Raw genomic sequence first — 18,668 nt, forward strand, 5'->3', positions numbered from 1 at the left:
ATACAAAAAACAAATATACTTAAGAGCCAACATAAAAGTGTAAATTTTCTGTCAGTAACAGGAACATGCTGTAGCAATTACATTATTTTCCCGAAGGAGGCAGCAGTGAGTAAAGGTACAGATCTCAACCATCTAGTGCTTCTCTCAACCAACGAAGAAGAGAAATGGACCAATAACAGCGCTGCTATTCGTGTTTTTGAATCAAACGCGGTGGATGGTAGTTCAATACAAGATTTGTTTACCCTGTCCTCGTCTCTGTTAAAACGCTGGTTGACGTTAGCTGGTAAAATTTAAAAGGTAAAATACTTTTACATGATTTAAGGGCGTTTGCCTCGGACAGCTAAGCTATTAATTAAGTGCCTTTGTTAGAAGTAACTAGAGTGAGTGCAATTTACGGTTAGCTATCGACTGGTACCGGTCTCTTAAACTGTAGTTTACGCCCTTGCAATATTCACTCTTTGCAACACTTTCTGTGAATTTTAGAATTCTGTGAATTCTCACATTGATTTTCGAAGTTATTAAATTAATGCTTGAAATGGCCTATTCTTGTCAACTAGGCCAATACGTAACGCCACGTCAGTATGTGAGCTTCTCAGCTAGTTTGACACGACAAGCAGATCTCTGTGCAGGATTTTAAAGAACATTCTCACATTGTCTATCGTAAAACAACAGTTAAACTCTGCAACATGGTTGTTTGCTGTAATCGTCTTTCCTGTTGTTTCTGCCCCGGAAGAAACCTTCATAACAAGAAGACAACATCCACACAAGGGGTCATGATGGGGCTAATTTGAACTTAACAGACTCTCTCTGCACAAACGAAATGTTTAAAAAGTTCCGACTAACTTGTCTTATACAAACTGTTGAAGTCTCGTGATCGTGATTAAATTCCGGAAAGTTTTTGCAGTCAAGGAGAACTGGGGTTTGTCTTTCGTAACTTGCCTTGAAATCACATAATTCTTTAGTATGAGGAGCAAGACCCTGTTTTAGCACTCGCATGGAAAACCAACTATTTTAATTCGGAGCTATTGGTTTTACAGCCAAATAGATTAATCCGCATTTAAATCAAACTGGTAAAATATGAAATCTTTTGTCTTCCTGATTTTGTCCTCCAGTTGTAAACGTAGTTTTCTGAGAACTTCAGAGTAATGGCTTCCAGGAGTTCAAGTTCCACAGGGGAAGGCTTGGTAAGACTTTTGTATTCTGTTGTGCATACTGTACAGTGTTATCTCTGAGCATATTAGTTAATGGATAATTCAACCTTTGTTGATGGTAGCTCTCCAGCCGATCCAGCGAGCGTACCCCTCTGAGAAGTCTGGACAATGAGATTCTGCACTTGTCGACTCCCTCATCAAAGTTCAGATCAAAATCACAGATCAGTAGTGATGCTGGCAAAATGACAATGGTGGGTATACACTAATACTTACAAATATAATTTGTCTTTTTTTCTCTTTTTGTGGTGCTGTTTTTTAACCGCTACTCATTTTCATTAATAGGGTGATCTTCCACTGAGTGAACAAGAACCCCAGCTGTACTCTTCTCCATCCACCAAAATGATACAAACAAATCTTCCAAAAACTGATACAACAACTACTCAGATTGCTTGTGGACTTTCAGATATAACATTTAAATCCTTCACTTGTGCTGGTGGTGAAGTTGAGATATTAGGCTCTTTACTGCATGCAGAGGAGAGTATTATTTTATCTACGGACCGGGGTACATCTAACACTGAATCTGAAGATGGCATCATCTCTGACAGTGTGGTAATGGAGTCATGCTCTGATCACATCGAACATCCCTATCATGTTCTTGAGAAGAGTGACACTTACTCTGTTAACATCAGCGCAGCACTTCCCTGTGAAACTGACAGCACTACACCGGCTTCTTGTGATCTGGATAACAAACAAGCCACAGAAGAATCAACAGCTTTTCAGAGTGACTGCAGTGGAAAGGCAGATCTCACTTGGAAATCCTTCCTTCGTGATGGAGGTGAGGTGGAAGTTTCAGATGCCACCAGATTACACAACGAAACCATTCCTCTGCCCAAGGAAGAGCTTGGTGCTCCTCTAGAGTATGACAGTATAAATTTGACCAACTGCTTCGGTGACTTTGACCAGCAGTGTCAAGAGGAACATGCTGATCATCCATACTGTAGCCATGATGGTGGTGTTGATCCTGTCATTAAGGCTTTATCTGAGACAACACGTGGTTCAGAAAAACGTGCTAATGGACTGTCCTTTAAATCACTGGACTGCACTGGAGGAGAGATTGAAATTCCAAGAGAAGAGTCCGTTGTTCTACCAGCCGACCATACTGTTAGCAGCAGTGAGACACATGGCTATGCCATAGATTCAACTGAAATAGCTGGTGACTGTGATTTACAAAATGATAATACAGTTGGTCACTTTGATCATCCATACTGTAATGTTCAGACTCATTCATCAGCTCCATGTGACAGCCTTTTGACTACCCAGGAAGCATTGGCAGACAGCACTGAGGATGTAATGGTCAGACACTACAGTGGTAGCCCAGTGGTATCTGATAGCCAGGCTGGGAGTCAAGGTGGTGTCACAGCTGATTGTTGTATTCCAGCTGAAGATGAAAAATTAGATGAGGCCCAATTTCCCAAGAAGAAGACATCCCTTCTGCATGAGGACCAGATTGTAATCTGTCCCCTCAGTGAAAACTATCTGTTCACTTCCATCACACATGATTATTGTCAAGATGCCTTTGAAGATGCTAACAGCCAACAGAACAATGGTGAAGCTGTGGTAGCTACTGACCCATCAGCTGTTAGCAGATCTCTGGTGGCTAATGGATCTTTAAAAGCTTTGGATACTGAAACTGTAAAATGCAAAGGGCAAGAAATGCTTAACTGTACCGTGAATCCTGCTGACAGTGCATTGTCTCTCGTGGTTCAGACTACTCAGATTTCTGACTGCAGTCAACTTGCAGGTTCAGCAGAGAGCCCTTCAGCTGTGGAAGTGCAACAGCAAGACCAAGAGGAGCATGTCTCTGAAGTGAACTCCACCAGAGGACCCACTGAATCCAGTGGGGAAAAAGACAGTGCCATTGGCTCATCTGGAAATGCACCTGCTCTTTGTAACTCTGCAGAAAAATCTCATGCAGAGAACCTTACTGATGTACTGAAAGCGCTGTCGGAGTGTCCCTCGGTTACCTCAGCTTTGGGGTTGGGAATGTTTAGTCCCGTTAGGAGAGCTTCTCTGTCTTTTTTAAAGACTTTTGGGGATCCTGCTCAAGGCAAGTTTGCAGCTGATGACTCTGCTATTGAGGGTGAGAAAACCTTGTTTGCTCCTCTTAATGCTGACCGTGCTGGGTTGTGGGCGGAGCAACTGGAAAGCCCAATGCCTCATCCTCTGTTAAACTCCACCGCCCTGGGTCAGAATCCTGGTCTGAGCCCACTATGGGAGCCAGTTAAGGATTTGGGACAGAAAGTCTCTGCAGAGCCTCAGACTGAAGCTGAGAAACCACTGCTGAATTTCCCACTGATTTCCGATGGTCCGTTTCAGCAGCAGCTTCGACAAATGGCAGAGTTCCTCATGATGGCGTCTGGAAAGATGGGCCCTGCTGCTGTCTCTGCTCCTGCTCCACCTCCTGCCCCTCCAGCCAAAGCTGCTCCTGTAAAGTCTCACAGTGTCTGTGTGGGCAGTAGTCCTGTGAAACTGGTTGACCACAGCCTCAATACTTCTGGCCTGTTTGAGAGGAAGAGGGAATTCTCTGTGGCTGATTCCTGCACTATGACTGACCCGCTCCTCTGGAAGTAAGTGCCCATTGTAAATTGGCCATTTATTCAACAGTTGTGAGTATAGATGAAGCTAAATCTGCTTTTAGTATTTTCTTTGTTTGCCTCTCAGTATTCTTTCATTGGTTTTCCAGTTTACCTCCAGGCAGCTTGGAGTCCCTCCCAAGACAGGAGCTGGAACAGAGGTTAATGTCTAGCATGACGATGGTTGAGGCCCTGGTGCAACAGCTGACTGCAGCGAGGGCACAAGGACGTCCGCTTGCAGGCCCTGCTCCTTCAGACCTCCGGGAGAAACTCGTGCAGACAGACCACACCGAACTCAGTCAGGTATCTGTTGACATCTACATTTTGTTTAAAGGGGACCTGTTATGCTCATTTTCTACTCTATATTTAGATTTTTGGACTCTATTAGAGTAGTTTCGCATATGTCACAGCTTAAAATATTCCTCAAACGGAAGCTTTCAACTCTGATCTCATTATATAACAAAGGATTACTGCTTAAGTAGTCAGTTGTTTATATTTTATATCTAGACCACAATGTATAGAGACCTGTATGTGGAAGCTTTGAGTCGGATTGGGGAGTTGGAGCTTGATGGGAGTTCTCTACAAAACGTTATCCAGAGTCTGCAAGACATGAAGATCACCATGGTAAGTCACAAACAACCACACAGCTCATGTTGTTTAAACTGGGATATAATGCTCAAACACGTCTCACTGGCTTTTTTTTTGTGTGTGTGTGTGTGTGTGTGTGTGTGTGTATTGAGACAGTCAATATTTTCTTTACTAAGAGTAAAGTGTGTGTATTTGTCCCAACAGACTTCTGTCAGAAGTGACACAGACGCTGCTCTCTCTAACATGAATGAAATTGGTGACATAGTCAGAGAGGACCATCAAAGCCTCATTTCACATGTACGTACAGCATGTTACCTCATTCTGTCTCATACAAGTTAAACAGTATGCTTGTTTTTGTAATTATTCATCAGTTATTTATGGCTTAAGGTGTTAGTGTAACATGATTATGTGCTACAACTGAGTTGAGGTATATTTTTCTCATGTTGTTTTTAGTATGGGCACATGAAGTCTCTACTTGAGAAATCAAAGGACATACAGAGCAGAATGATGCAGAAGGTCAAAGAAACTCTTCATCAGAGAAATGACATGAGGACTCAAATGGAAGAAGCCTTCACAGCAAAGGAGGCAGTAAGTCCTTTTGGGGTGTTTTAGTTGTTTAGTCTAAATGTAGAGGAACGGCAACCTCCTGAGGAGAAGGGTGTACTATGAAGCACGTTCAATACAGCCAGCCGTTCTTTGCGTTAGCTGGCTTGACAAAACCTAAAACCCCAGTGAGAGATGAAGCTGGTTCTCAGCTTTCTTTGTTAATCCAGGCTTCCTGCTTCAGGCTCTGTTCACAATCACATTAAAGGGAGCATTTATCTGCCTTTCTTCTTCTGCATAAGTCTATTGAGAATGTCTGATTGGAGCAGGTTGTGCTCAGAGCATTGGGTAATGGAGATCTATAAACGTTATTGGAAAATATATCAGTAAAATGGACATTAGTGTGAAAAATAAGATAACAGAGTAATGCTGCCGAGAATCATTAATGTGATAAATTTGTTAAATTGTGTTTATGTTACTGCTCAGTGCTGCTGTTTATTTCAATTTAAGCAAAAAGTAGCAGTTAAAGCATACTAGAATCAGTTCAAAGGTTGCGTTTCCAGGTAATGTGTTTAGCATAAGTTACTGTGGTGATCTAGCCAGGTTAAAAAGAGAGCCACCTTTGTGACACAAAAAACCTCTCTGTCTGTTAAACATAGCTCACTGTGTAAGCACCTCTGCTTTAGCTGACCAACAGTTTTTCTGGAGCATATAAAAATATCTGCAGAAGTTATGCTGGCTGTGTGTTTAAGAGGATTATTTGTTCCAGGGGTATTAAATGTGTGTGTGGTTGTGTGTTGTCAGGCTTTCAGTGCGATGGAACAGCTGAGGACACACTGTGCCACAGAAATTTCACTTCTGGAGAAGAGTGTGGGGTCTCAGCAAGAGCTGCTGGCCACCCTAAAGCAGAGCTATCCAGAACTGGTACAGATTACAAGCCAAAAAATAAACAGCTCAATAATTGTATTTAAAGTAATATGTGAGTGTCATTTCTTTGTTTCTTTTTGTCTTTACTAATGCAGGTTGTGTTAAACAAGGCTTATAATGCAACCCTGGACTCTGCTTCAGATCTTTTGTCTGAAACCATGGATGAACAGTCCGCTTTGATGAAAGAGGTACGCTCATACTAAAAACCTTGAACTATGACAGTCAATGAACATGTATCACAGCAGTTTCTATATGATGGCAAAGAAACAAAGAACCAGTGTTTTGGTTCCAGTTCTTATGTTTTCATTTTTAGTTTAATCTGAGTGACATTGATAGCAGCACAGTGGCTCCGTTTGAATGGTGTTTACTGCTGTTGTAGTTTGTGGGTTTCTAAAAACACGAGGCTTTGGTGTAAAATCCACCACATGAGCATCCTGTACATAATAGTGCTGTTTAAAGGTACAGTCAGTCATTTTTTGGTTGAGGATATTCTCAGTACTCATAAGTATACATTGAAGTGTATAATTATGTCTTCCTACAAATTGATACGCTCTCGTAAAACTGGAAATAAAATACATAGGAGCATGTGCTGGTTTGTGGAAGCCCCTGTGTTGCCTGGCCATGTTGAATACAGTGGCCGAGATGGACATCAGCTAATCATGTTTTATGTATGCGGCTGCAGACCGGCTGCATACGTAGCACGCCAAAGACTCAGACAAGCTCCATATCGGTTTGTTGCCGTTCGTGTCTTGTGCCATGGAGGCAAGTTGCATTTTCTGTCTGCACCTTCAGACTCAAGATATAAAAGATCACACCTATGTTTTATCATCTGAGAAGTGGTTTCCTTCACTAAAGGAGTGAAAATGTGAACGAAAGAGACTGTGACCGGCCTCTGGATAAAACAAGAGTAGATTAAAGGAATTGCAGAAAGGGAGTTTATGAAGGTGACACAGAAGTCACTGGGGTTCTGCTCAATATTTTGTCTTTTTATGTTTATTTTATAAACATGTATATCCTATAGTGGCCACTGTAGCTACGATTATGCACTTGAATTAGGTGGTGTAAGAAAACAGAATTCAGTTGGCTGTAATCTACTGCCATCTAGTGGTGAGATTATTATTATTATTATTATTATTATTATTATTATTATTATTATTATTATTATTATTAATAATAATATTATCATCTTCTTGCAGTGTACCTTTTTCTAAAATTCGGTTTGAAATTCCATTTAATGTGTTCTAATGTTGTTTAGTTGAAACTTTAGGTGCTTTAATACAGCCTTCACTATTAGAGCATTTACTGCTCTGTTAAAATGTGATAATGCGTTGATGCTAATGCCATCTGTTTATAGCTCTTCATGGTCAGGAGCCTTCTGCACAAAACTGCTCCCATGCTCCTGAAGCTGAACGAGAAAGCTGCCGCTGCTTTGAGAGAGAGAGATGAGCACATGTCTGCAAGAGACCAAGCTGTTGAAGAGCGAGAGCAGGTAAGGCATCTGTTATATTCAGGATATTTACAGCCTTGTACCTGTAGTCAACATGTCTGATTAAAATTATTCATATGCTTAAAAAAAACCTCATCAGATTGAAGCAGAACTGAATGAAACTCATTCGAATTTCCAAGCTGCCAGGGAGCAGATTGGAGATTTAAATCTGCAGGTGACAATTCTGACATCAGGTAAAAACTGAAATAACTCTCTGGCTATTTCGCTCCCTCTTTTTCAAAATGCTTTCTTTCTTGACAACCTATGGACTTAAACTTTTTTTTTTTTTTTTAAATAAATAAATCCAGAGATGTGTGTACTGCGAGAGAAGTTGACTAAAAAAGAAGAAGAGACGGGTCAGCTAGAGAGGAAGGTGACGGAGCTGTCTGCTACAGTTTCCTCCACGCTGGCATCCTACACTTTCTTGGAGCAGGCCCTGGCTGCTGAGACTACAAAGTATGATGCTCCTTATTGATGAAAGAAATCAAGCATAGAAATTTAAAAATGGAAGTGAACACTGGGTTGGTGGTTACTTGTTAACAGGGTAAACTTTGAAAGGCAAAAAAAAGCCCTGAATTGCAGCATGTGCTTTAAAATAGGCCTTATTTTGTTTTTATTCAAGGTTGCAGGAGTCGTGGAAAGACAAACAAGAGGCTAAAGATCGAGCAAATGAGTAAGTGTTGGTTAATAGTAAAGGATAAAAAAAAAAAAAATTGAAGAAAGAAGAAAAATGTAACCAGTGGTTACATTTTTACTATAATTTTACATAAATGTTGCAGTATATATCCGAATACTGCTGTGTTTTTTTTTCTTTTTGACCTTGTCCAGCTTGGAGGCATCACTGGGTCAGTCGGAGCAGCGGGTGTGCGAGTTGAGTCGGGCTCTGGCTCAGAGTGAGGAGCAGCTCAGTCAGCTGCAGTCCCTCTCACAGTCTCAGAGTCGGCAGATCCAGCAGCTCCAGGATGTCTGTACACAGCTCAGTGGTGTGCGGGAAATGAACGAGGTGAGCATTAGAGAGGGTATCTGTCTCATTTAACACCAGAGAAGCATGAGGCGTTTGGTTATTACAGGAATAATATGCGACTTAACCTTGAGGGGAGGATGTTAGGTTTAATTTTCCTGCTGTCTGTGTGCATCAGTTCCTACAGATGGAGAACGAGTTGGCGAGGGAGCAGATGGCAGAAAGTGAGCGTATGCTAAGGGAAAACCTGCAGAGCCTTCGGGAGAGGAACATCCAGTGTGAGGACCTGAAGAAAGAAGTTTGTCAACTTAAGTAAGTATAAATAAGCCATTGAGGGTGATGTGCTTGAAAAGCCCAAACTGAGCCTGAAAAAACTTTCGGATTAAATAGAACAAAATTGTCTGTCTGTGCTCAGTTTCTTAGATCAGGGATGTCAAACTCATTTTACATCGAGGGCTACATACAGCCCACTTTTCTAGTTCTTAACTATGATGGGGTAGTATGAATGGCTGTGGGGGCAGGTCTATATCAACAGGAAAAACTGTAAAATGTTCAAGGATTAATACTCACATACATATTTTCTGGACTGGAGTCTTTTGCCTTATGGCCTTATGTTTGTAATAATAAATCTTAGTGCAAATTGTTCTCATGATGTTTAACATTTTGTTGGCACACTGAATGATAACTTGCCTCTGTGTGTTTGTGTGATGGAGGCTTGAGAACGGGAATTTGCAGGAAGAACTTAAAGCCACAAGGTCCAGAGCCAGGACAGCAAACCTGGAGCTTGAAGAGAAGATGGCTCAGGCGGTCACAGAAATCACTTTGCTGCATCACACACTGAGGGGACTGACCAACAAGCTCCATGAAGAACTTGATGAAAAGGTAAAACAATATCAGAACTAGGCCCGGGTTTTGTCACTGATTCCTACAACAGATTCAATTCTGATTCACAAGGTTTGATTCCATTCAGTTAGATTTTGACTTGGTCAGAAATATTATCATCCAAGATCATTTATCTTGGGTATGTACTGTCGAAAGAACCCTCTAAATTCGATACATACTTTTTGGAAGTTAAGAACAGAATCTAAAGCAGTTACAATATTGCACTTTTTATTTAACCTGTTGAGCCCCAGGAGCTTTTCTGAGGTTTCTGCTTGAAAATGACACGCCCAAAGCGACTTGACTGATTCTCTGGAATTATAAACTCAGTGTAAACTTTCTAGGTATAAAAATAAAGCTGACACTTAATCAGAGGTGTAAGCACCACAGCAGATGCCATCGTGTCAAAGTTACTGAGGATAAAACAGAAAATATGAAGGAGTTTTTCTAAGCCTGGTCTGTTATAGCAGATAAATCCCTTGAAAATATTCTGCAGTAGATCGAGAACTGAAGAAAACCATGAAACAGCATATCAACATTACCTGATGCTGCAGAGCAAAGTTTCAGACGCTTTATTAGAGGCATAGTTAAGCGTTTGAAATTTGGCATAATTTGTAAAAGTTGAAATTTCTTCAGTATTGAACAGCAGAAATTAGTTTCTTGTCAGTTATTTTTTTGGAGGGGAAAAACAAACAACAAAAACGAGAGGCAGACAACACTGTCCACAACAGGAGACCGGTGCGTAATATGCAAGGGAATAAAGTAGAAAATAAACACTTTTGATTGGAAACTGGTCTCGAGCACAGAGAGAGAGAGAGAGAGATTTTTCTTTCTTTTTTTTTTTCTTTTCTTTTTTTTAAATTTTATTTTATTTTTTTTAAATCGTGGTGGAAGCAAAACAGTTGTACGTGAAGTGTAGTTTTGATCTTTTGGTGCTGGTTCAGTGAATTTTGGTCAGTTTCAGAATCTGAGTTGCCGGCTTTTAGCTTTTATATCCTTTTGCGGAGCCTGTTTTTCTTGGTCTTTAATCTTTTGCTGTTTTAGTTGTTTGGATGTGGATGGAGCTCATTGAATATCAGTATTTGTTACAGGCTTCTTTCCCCTTTCTGTTTGCTTTGTACAGCCCATTAAAAGCATAGTTACAATTTATCCTTTGTATTTTTTATATTGTCTATTTTATTACTTAATGTTCTATGTTTTATTTTAATGTTCTGTTTTATTTTAACCTTCGTGTACAGTGCTTTGTGACTGCCTGTCTAAACTTACTAGTTTTGGTAATGGTGAAATGATGCAGCTGGAAGCTCAATTTCACAGATGTTAGTTTAATTGGGCCCTGATATGGACTCCACTGTATGTGCAGATGATCTGCGACAAGTAATGCAAATGCATAGAGTATGCAAAGCTTAATTTTGAAATTAAATTAAAAGAATGCGTCGTTGTGGCTGTGAGCTCTTGACATTTGCAGTTGTAATTTGGACATCAGAAGCAACTGTTTACAGTATTTATAAATCATGTTGTAACATCATTTACTATTGAACTTATGCTATAGATGCAGTACTGCATGTCTTTTCCCACTTGGATTTAAATGTCTTACTTTTCAGAAACCACAGATGTGTGAAGAGTCTCAGTCAGTCCACAGCGTGGAGCGTTGTGCCTCAACTGCTGAGAGAGAGGAAGAGGTCAAAACAGACACTCCTGCTGAAACAGGTACTGTTGTTCACCCCATGTGTGTCAGTTCACTCATAAGTAAGATGCTAGTTTTTCTTTTTCTCTTTTAAATTGATTATTAAAAAAATATAACGTGTCAGCATTTGTTTTTCATCCTAAACACAACAGGAGGCACTGTGATTCTGATCACATCACTCACTCAAACACAGAGTTGAAGCTGGAAAACATGGTCGAGCTGGTTGAATTTAGTCACTTATAGAATCTCATTTTAGTAGCAACAAGCTCCATCAGATGTTATTGTAACTGCTAATGAAGCTTCCACTCTTTCAGTTGATCAGGTTACTACATCTCACCTGGGTTAAGGTCAGGACTCTGAGCCAATACCTGAACTGTCAGACCCCGGTGTTGCACCCGGGCTGATCCCTCCTGGTGGTGTGTGATGGCATGTTTCCTCCAGACTTGTCATTTCATTTGTCCACATAACATCGTCCCATAGTGACCTGTCTTTTTGGATAACAGCACATTCCTTTGCTGTATCTTCCTTAAAGTCGACACATGAGATTTCATGCATATGCTCCTACTTTTGGGGTTTTCTTTAGCCTTACAAGTTGCCATGGGGATCTTTGCATCCACTTGTGGAGTGATGAGCACCTTTTCTAGCTTGTAACGCTTCATCTACGGTGCTGCGACTCCTCATTAAGAAGAACAGGCTTTCTCAGTAACCAGACTTTACATAGTCGTGTTAGTGAGTCACCTCCTGCAAATCACAATGCACAAACACTTGACTTCTATGAAAGTTGTTAGCACGGAGGTTCACTTTCTTTTTTAGGCCTATGAATAATCACTGTGTGTTTTCACATGGAAAGTACAGCTGTTTGTTTATACAGATTACGCTGTCTGTAGTTTGATGAAGATCAAACTATTCAAATTTCAAATTCAAAAAGTTTTTAGTTCACTTGTAATGTGGTCCAGCGTAATTATGTTGTTAAGCTAGCTGCAAGCAAGTCTCTTTAAATAGTCACGCTGAGATTCCCTCAGAGAGCAGTGTGATTTGAATGTCTCAAACATGATTTGAATACGTGCTCAGCATGTCGTATGTGTCTCCTTTATGAAAAGGAGGTATTAATTTCATTGTTTGAAGGCTTAGTGGTGCGTTACCAAAAAACAAAAGAACTGGGTCTTTTTTTTTTTTTTTTTTTTTTTCTCAAGGAGGCATCAATAATATGATTGCATAATATAAAAATTCTTTCTTCAATGGTCCTTTTCTTACCAACTTTTCTATATGAGCTACACATGCACTTCAATTCATCCTGTTTTTCCCTTGGATAAAGGAGGTAGTGGGCAACGTTTTTCTTATAGGAATCATTTTCAGGTGGGAATATATCTGCACAGCCACCAGGGACTGTAATAAAAAATGGAACAGATAATAAAAGTCTAAAATGTAATTATAATAATAAGAAACAACTAAGTTTTACTTTCTCTTCAGTCCCTTCAGACACTCTCGAGCCACAGCGTGAAGCTTTGTTCAGCGAGATGAGCGCCTTCACCCGCATCGCAGCCATCACTCCTAAAAAGAATATGAGCACAGTCGAGATTCAACCAGAGGAAGAGGAGCAAAGCCACCTGGCGGAGCTGCTTACTGGCCTGGGCAGCACCGTCACCGAGCTCGTCAGCACTCTGAAGCTGGTGCAGCAGCGCAGAGACGCTCAGCTGGAGGAGCTGCATGGCCAAATGTAAGCTGTAATGTAAAATTATTATTTTTTTTTAAATTATTATTTTATTTTATTTCATTTTATTTATTTTTAAAAACAAAGTGAAATAAATGATTTTTTCGAAAGTTGTTGTTTTGTACATTAACATCAAATGTAATCCAATTATCTTGTTGCTTTTTTCTTTTTAAACCCCCCCCAACTGTTATCTGATGTGTTATTCCAGCTGTGGCCTGCAGGTGGAGCAGCGTGCTGCAAAGAACGGACATGAAGCTGAGGTTTTTGAGCTCAAGCATCAACTCAGCCGTCTGAGTCAGCTGGTCGAGAAGGCAAATCAGGCTCTGCAGCAGAAAACTCAGGTAAGGATGACTTTTGCTGGACATCTTTTGTCCTCTATTCATCTGTGATAAGAAAGATCAGGATGGGTGCGGAGGACGGCTGACCGATGGAAGAGAAAAACTCTGTTTCTTTTTTTTTTTTTTTTTTTTTTTTTTTTTCAGGATGAGAAAATGCTGGCTAAGTTGATAGTTGAAGTGCAAGACACACAGGAAATCCTAAATAAACAGAAGACTGACAATAATGTAAGGCACCAAAATAATACTGCCGGTGTTTCTAAGCTACTACGTATTCTTGTAGTTATTGTTTAAATGCAAATGAACGTTTTCTCCAGGAATTGAGAAGGGAAATCACTGAGCTTCGTCGCGCTCTCCAGCAGTCGAAGGTGGAGTCTGAATTCCTTCGGGATGAATTGAGGAAAGCTGGCGGCCAGTCGACTAAACCGGAACATTTCATGGAAGAGAACATCAAGTCATTGAAAGAGGTATGATTTATCAGAAGCATTATTTATTACGTATTTCCATAGTTTTCAAGTTTTAAAATTGACCGAGTTTGGATTTATTTATTTATTTATTTATTTATTTATTTTAAACTCATGTTTTCTTGTTAGATCAGTTTTATGGTTTTATTATGTTACTTAAGTTGTACAGCACTTTGGTCAACAGCAGCTGTTTTTAAATGTGCTTATAAGTAAACTTGACTTTTCAGCCTGTTGTTGAGGAAACACTGCAGCTTAAAGGGACCCCCCCCCCTCCTCCTCTTTTCTCATAAACTTCCATTTGATCCCCAGGTGGAGAGACTGAAGGCCAGTCTTCAGGAAGCCGAGCAGGCCAAAGTAAAAATTCTTGAAAGGGCAAAGAGACATGTAAGTCCTGACCGTACCCGGCATCAATCACGTTCCTGACTACATATCAGCATTCACACAGTATTTATTGACTTAGAGGAACATTAGATGGTCTTCTTGCCAGCCATGTGAGCGTTCATGAGGATGTTCATCTCTTACAGCAAATCATCTATCAGAGCAACCAGCAGAAAAGTGAGAACGAGCTTCAGATATTAAACAACATGATCAACAGAGTTCGGGAGGTGAGAAATGTTTCATACCATGGAACATATTCTGTAAACCGCAGCGTCTGTTTGGATGTTTGCCATAATGTGCTGCTTTTTCCTTTTTGCCTCACAGACCTTGCTGTCGTTGCCGGCAGTTGTGAAGAACTGTGAACAGCTCCGGCAGCTCGTTGAATACATTGGCTGATGTGTTTATTTCCCTCGTGTGTGTTTATTCATGTTTTAGCTTGTCTGCCTTCTAAATGTTTGTATTTTTGAGAATAAAATAATTATTTGAGAATAAAATAATGCTGATATTAACCATATCTTTTATGGACACTGAACACACATGCTGAACATGTAAATGTTTTTTTTTCTCTTATAGCATCTTGGGTCTAGTGATAGTTCTTTGGTGTACAAAGATTTGCAGTTTTAAAAGAGAGAATCTTGCTTTTTCACTTAACATCAAAAGTTGAAAAAGATGGAGCCCCATGTCTCATTCATATTAAACTACAGTGCGAGTGGGTGTAAATGCCACGTTACTGCCACGTCTTCTGCTTTTTAAGGAGGTGTGTGCCATCATCCCAGGTGCAACAAAGTAAGCGGCAGAGTTGAAATAAAGTGGTATTCCATTTTTTGTTGTTTTTACAAGGCCATGAAAAAAACTTTTCTATTTATTCCAAGGGTTTTCACAGCATGAAGCGGTAAAAGAAAACTTTTTAAACTGGAGATAAAAGCAAGCTGCATCAATCACCAAAGGTTTCCTTTTGTTTTCTTATTAAAAAAAAAAATCAATTGTCTTAGCTCTAATTGTTTTCTTTGTGTCTCATCTCGTCCGATTTGCAGGGTTTGTGTGGAAGAGGTTTCTGGTATTATGTGGTCTTAACGCAAAGGCATGAAGCATCGAGTGGCAAGTCTATTCATTTTCTTGATTAGTGGATTTGCATGTGGCCCAGTGCTGCACTGGTGTCTCGACATGCGGCTGAGACCGGTCACGGTTACTGGTGTGGCTCCAGACGGCACTTCAAACCGGCTGAGCTGACCCAGAAAGCATTAGAAGCACAAAAGAAAGAGGGTTGGACTTATTTTTGTGTGTGTGTGTTCCTGCTTTAATTTTGTCTGGACCTTTTGGCCCTCGTTACTTTATAAGACTTAAAATTAGAATTCACTTATAGCTGATACAAATATAACTCATATGGTGTAAATTTCTTCTTTCACAACTCCTTCAACTGCAATCACTCATCACAAATTTAAAATCTTTTATTCTTATAGAACAAAGGTGCTTTATCATTGTTTATTTCCAAGAACAGTAAACTAAAAATGCATATTTACTTGGCAACAAAATACAAGCTGATATTTTTTTTTCACACAAGCCACTTTGCTGCAAAGCCTATGACCACGAAGCACAATAATTTATACAAACAATTCATTTAAACTCAACGGAAGTGTAAAATATTCAACTGGCACATTCCAGTTTTAACAAAAAAAAAAAAAATATCAGCACACAAAATTATATGTATGTTACAGTCACATACTTGCTGTTAAAAAGGCCTAGACATTAAAACAAAACAGCTTAATGGATATCTAAAGTAAGTTATTATCAGCAGTGAAAATGGTTTCTACAATTATTCAGAAAATCACAGTGGTGTTAAGAGAGGTCAGTCTGCTCAGTTTTGTCCTTGATAAACATCACGAACAAAGATAAAGCAGTTGGATTTTGTGCACAGAAATGTCTGGCTCATTTGGTGCCGTCACGAGTCTCTGTTTAAAAAAAAAAAAAAAACCTAACAAAAAATAAAAGGTAGTGAGAAGCTGGGCTTTACATTCTCAGTAGCTTAGATAGCAGAAACAAAACGGTCCATATTCCCCGGGTAGGTGGGGTGTCTGAGGTATCCCCCAGTGTTTCCAATAGGACCTGCAGCGCTGTTATACTGGGAGAAAGACCCCAGCTGCACTGGGGAGACCCTGCCGTAATGATCCACTGTTTCTGCAGGGCCGTGAGCTGAGGGGTGGATCCGTCCTCCTGCAGCGTACCCCATGCCCTGGGTGTGACCCTGTCCGTACGAGCCCTGGTGTGCATGTTGGTGCGAATGGCTGTTTTGTCCAGAGTAGGTGAACGCCGGATGTGTAGAGGAGCGGGGTGGCACAGATCCCCCGCACGGTTGACTCTGGAAACCCGGAGCTCCCAAGCTGCAGGGACTGGATCCATTCGGAAGCCCTTCGGGACTGAAGCTCCGGCTTTGCTGCTGCATCACCTCTGGTCCTTGACCTGCCAGCATGCTGGCTGGAGTCGGGTGTCCTATGATGTTGTTGATGCTGAACATGCGGGTCTGACTGTGCCCAAACCCCGGAGGCGACGAAGAGGGATAGTAGGCAGAGGGCAGCTGCTGTCCATATGTGGGACTGAGTGTCATGTTGGGATAGACTGAGTTGGTGTACGCAGCTGGTCTGGTAATCTGAACGGGGGGAAAAACTGGTGTTTCATGCACATATGAAGTGTATGTGCTCAGGTCGCAGCGCTTAAACCTCTTCCTGCGTCTCAGAAAGCTGCCACTCTCAAACATGTCCTCAGCGTTTGGGTCCAGTGCCCAGTAGTTGCCTTTCCCAGGTCGTCCTGGCTCTCGAGGGATCTTGATAAAACAATCATTCAGAGTCAGATTATGGCGGATGGAGTTTTGCCATTTCTTCGAATTGTCTCTGTAGAAGGGGAAGCGCTCTGTGATGAATTTGTAGATACCCCCCAGTGTTAGTTTGCGGTCAGGGGAGTTGGCAATAGCCATGGAGATGAGGGCAATATAGCTGTATGGTGGTTTCCCGCGCTGGAGAGGTCTCTTCCTCCTCCGACCCCGCGGCTGCTCCTCTGTCTGCGGTGGAGGATTGGAGGCAAGCAAGGTGGTATCTGCTGGAGAGTCTTTCTCTACTTTGACCACTGGCATTGTCATGGACAGTTCAAAAGAAAGAGATAGATTACTTACTGGAAAAGCTGCACGGCAGAAGTAGTGGCACAGCTTTGACGTTGTTCCCTCTGTCAGAGAAAGCAAATTAGTAGGCAGTACCCTGACAGTGCAAATCAAAACAGGAGATCTGTCTGATATGCAGTCCTGCTCCAAGTTTGCATTCGATTGTAAATGCTCAGGGTCCTGGGTCCAAACAGTTCAGCAGTTCTTCAAAAGCAGTGGAAGTAACGGCTCTTCTGTGAAGTCCTCTTTCGTTAAATGCGGGTCTTTACTCAGTTTATTCCCGTAAAGTGTAGTCGGTTTAAGGTGAAGAGTTGAAGTGCCAATTGTTGTGCTTAAGGTGTGTGTGCGAATGAGTCACTTAGCTTTACCTGAAGAGTGTATTACCTGCAGAGACAACCTGAAGGGCCACGCCCCCTTAAACATCACATGCTCTAACATACCTAACTTCTCTACTGCTCTATTGTTCCCCTCTGTCAAAGTCTGCATACTTTGTGGAGTGAATTCTGATTTCATTTTATTATTTTTGTTTTCAAATACATATTATTTTAAATTTGGTGAGCTATCCTGAAATGGCAGGAAAAAAAATCTGCTGCACAAAATATTTATACTTTAAATGACATTGTTTCAAATATTTTAACTAATATCATTACAACTATTAAAAAAACAGTAACATGAGTGTATCAATATACATTACTCACAGTTATCTTGTTGTTGTTCTATAATTGGCCTGTATTTATTTTCAGTAACCAAAACTGTCAAAACAGATATTTTTTCCTCTTTATATTCAAAGTTTACTTTAAAGCCGACCTCAGTTTATTTTAAAAAGTCCAAAATGGTCCATGTTGTTTTGATGTTTAACACTAAAAGACCTCTTTAGTGGTAACTTAACCTATGAGTTGTTTTTCTATCTTGCTTCCTTGTTTGTTTTGTGCCAGTGGTTGGCCGTGCCAGCTGTGTTAAGAGATGTAAATGTTGTCCAGACAAAGGCCCTCCTGTGATTTCAGCATGCAAAATATAAGCTATCATCATAAAGCCTGGGCACAACCCGAGAGACGGGAATAACCAACTCTTTACATAGAGATCGTTCACTGAAATTGGTAGCAATACTTGGAATAGTTTTAAAGCCACCTTTATAAAGTCGTTTGTTTCCCTACGTTTCTGTGGTGCACAAACTGTCATGTGTTGATTGACATGAATATTGTGAAAAATAAATTTCATTGTCATCAAAGGGTGGAGAGTATTCTGCTACTGCTGGTATGAACTCTGGGGACTCCCTGGGTTAGGGTTCACCAGCTTAATCTCTTAAACAAACTGAAAGGAAAACACAGCACACTCCCTTGCATAAAGCTAGGCAGGGTTAACATGTGTCAGTCTGAGCAAGGAGAGAGAGAGCGCAAACAGCCCGATGAAAAGTTTAGGCCTGTGGGGAGGGCCGCAGATGTGCTGTCCTGGTCTGCAGCTGCAGCACCCTGTTATATGAGGAGGTGGGTGTGGCATGTCATGATATGAGGTACTTTTTAAAGTTTTTTAGATTAACATGAGAATCTACTCTATGTGTAGCGCCTTGAAAAAGCATTTGCCCCGTTTCTGATTTCTTTCTTTCCTGTTTTAAATGCAGATTTGTCACACTTAGATATTTCAGGCCATCAAACAAATTGTGTTATTAGACAAAGAAAACCAGAGTCACTGCAAAATGCAGTTTTTAAATGATGATTTTATTTGAGGGGAAAAAAACTATGCAAACCTACTTAGCCCTGTGTTTTTGCCCCAATTGTTAAAT

At 40.7% G+C, this 18,668-nt stretch overlaps 2 protein-coding genes across 2 annotated transcripts; one reads left to right on the top strand and one right to left on the bottom strand.

Annotated features, from left to right (window-relative positions):
• Positions 1-141: 141 nt before the first annotated feature.
• Positions 142-14,245, top strand: spag5 (sperm associated antigen 5). Its single transcript, XM_004549381.4, has 25 exons — positions 142-297; positions 1,113-1,184; positions 1,274-1,402; positions 1,494-3,778; positions 3,895-4,087; positions 4,292-4,408; positions 4,577-4,669; positions 4,826-4,960; positions 5,720-5,839; positions 5,938-6,030; positions 7,197-7,331; positions 7,429-7,522; positions 7,637-7,784; positions 7,951-8,001; positions 8,157-8,331; positions 8,468-8,601; positions 9,003-9,171; positions 10,770-10,875; positions 12,323-12,569; positions 12,772-12,904; positions 13,046-13,126; positions 13,216-13,365; positions 13,672-13,746; positions 13,887-13,967; positions 14,065-14,245. The coding sequence occupies exons 2-25, from the start codon at positions 1,146-1,148 to the stop codon at positions 14,134-14,136; spliced, it is 5,055 nt and encodes a 1,684-aa protein (XP_004549438.1). The 5' UTR covers positions 142-297; positions 1,113-1,145; the 3' UTR covers positions 14,137-14,245.
• Positions 14,246-15,173: 928 nt separating this feature from the next.
• foxe1 (forkhead box E1) lies at positions 15,174-17,226 on the bottom strand. The gene has a single exon (XM_004549382.3). The coding sequence runs from the start codon at positions 16,868-16,870 to the stop codon at positions 15,764-15,766; it is 1,107 nt and encodes a 368-aa protein (XP_004549439.1). The 5' UTR covers positions 16,871-17,226; the 3' UTR covers positions 15,174-15,763.
• Positions 17,227-18,668: the final 1,442 nt, after the last annotated feature.

This window comes from Maylandia zebra, linkage group LG6 (genome assembly GCF_041146795.1).
Source record: "Maylandia zebra isolate NMK-2024a linkage group LG6, Mzebra_GT3a, whole genome shotgun sequence".
Taxonomy (NCBI): Eukaryota; Metazoa; Chordata; class Actinopteri; order Cichliformes; family Cichlidae; genus Maylandia; species Maylandia zebra.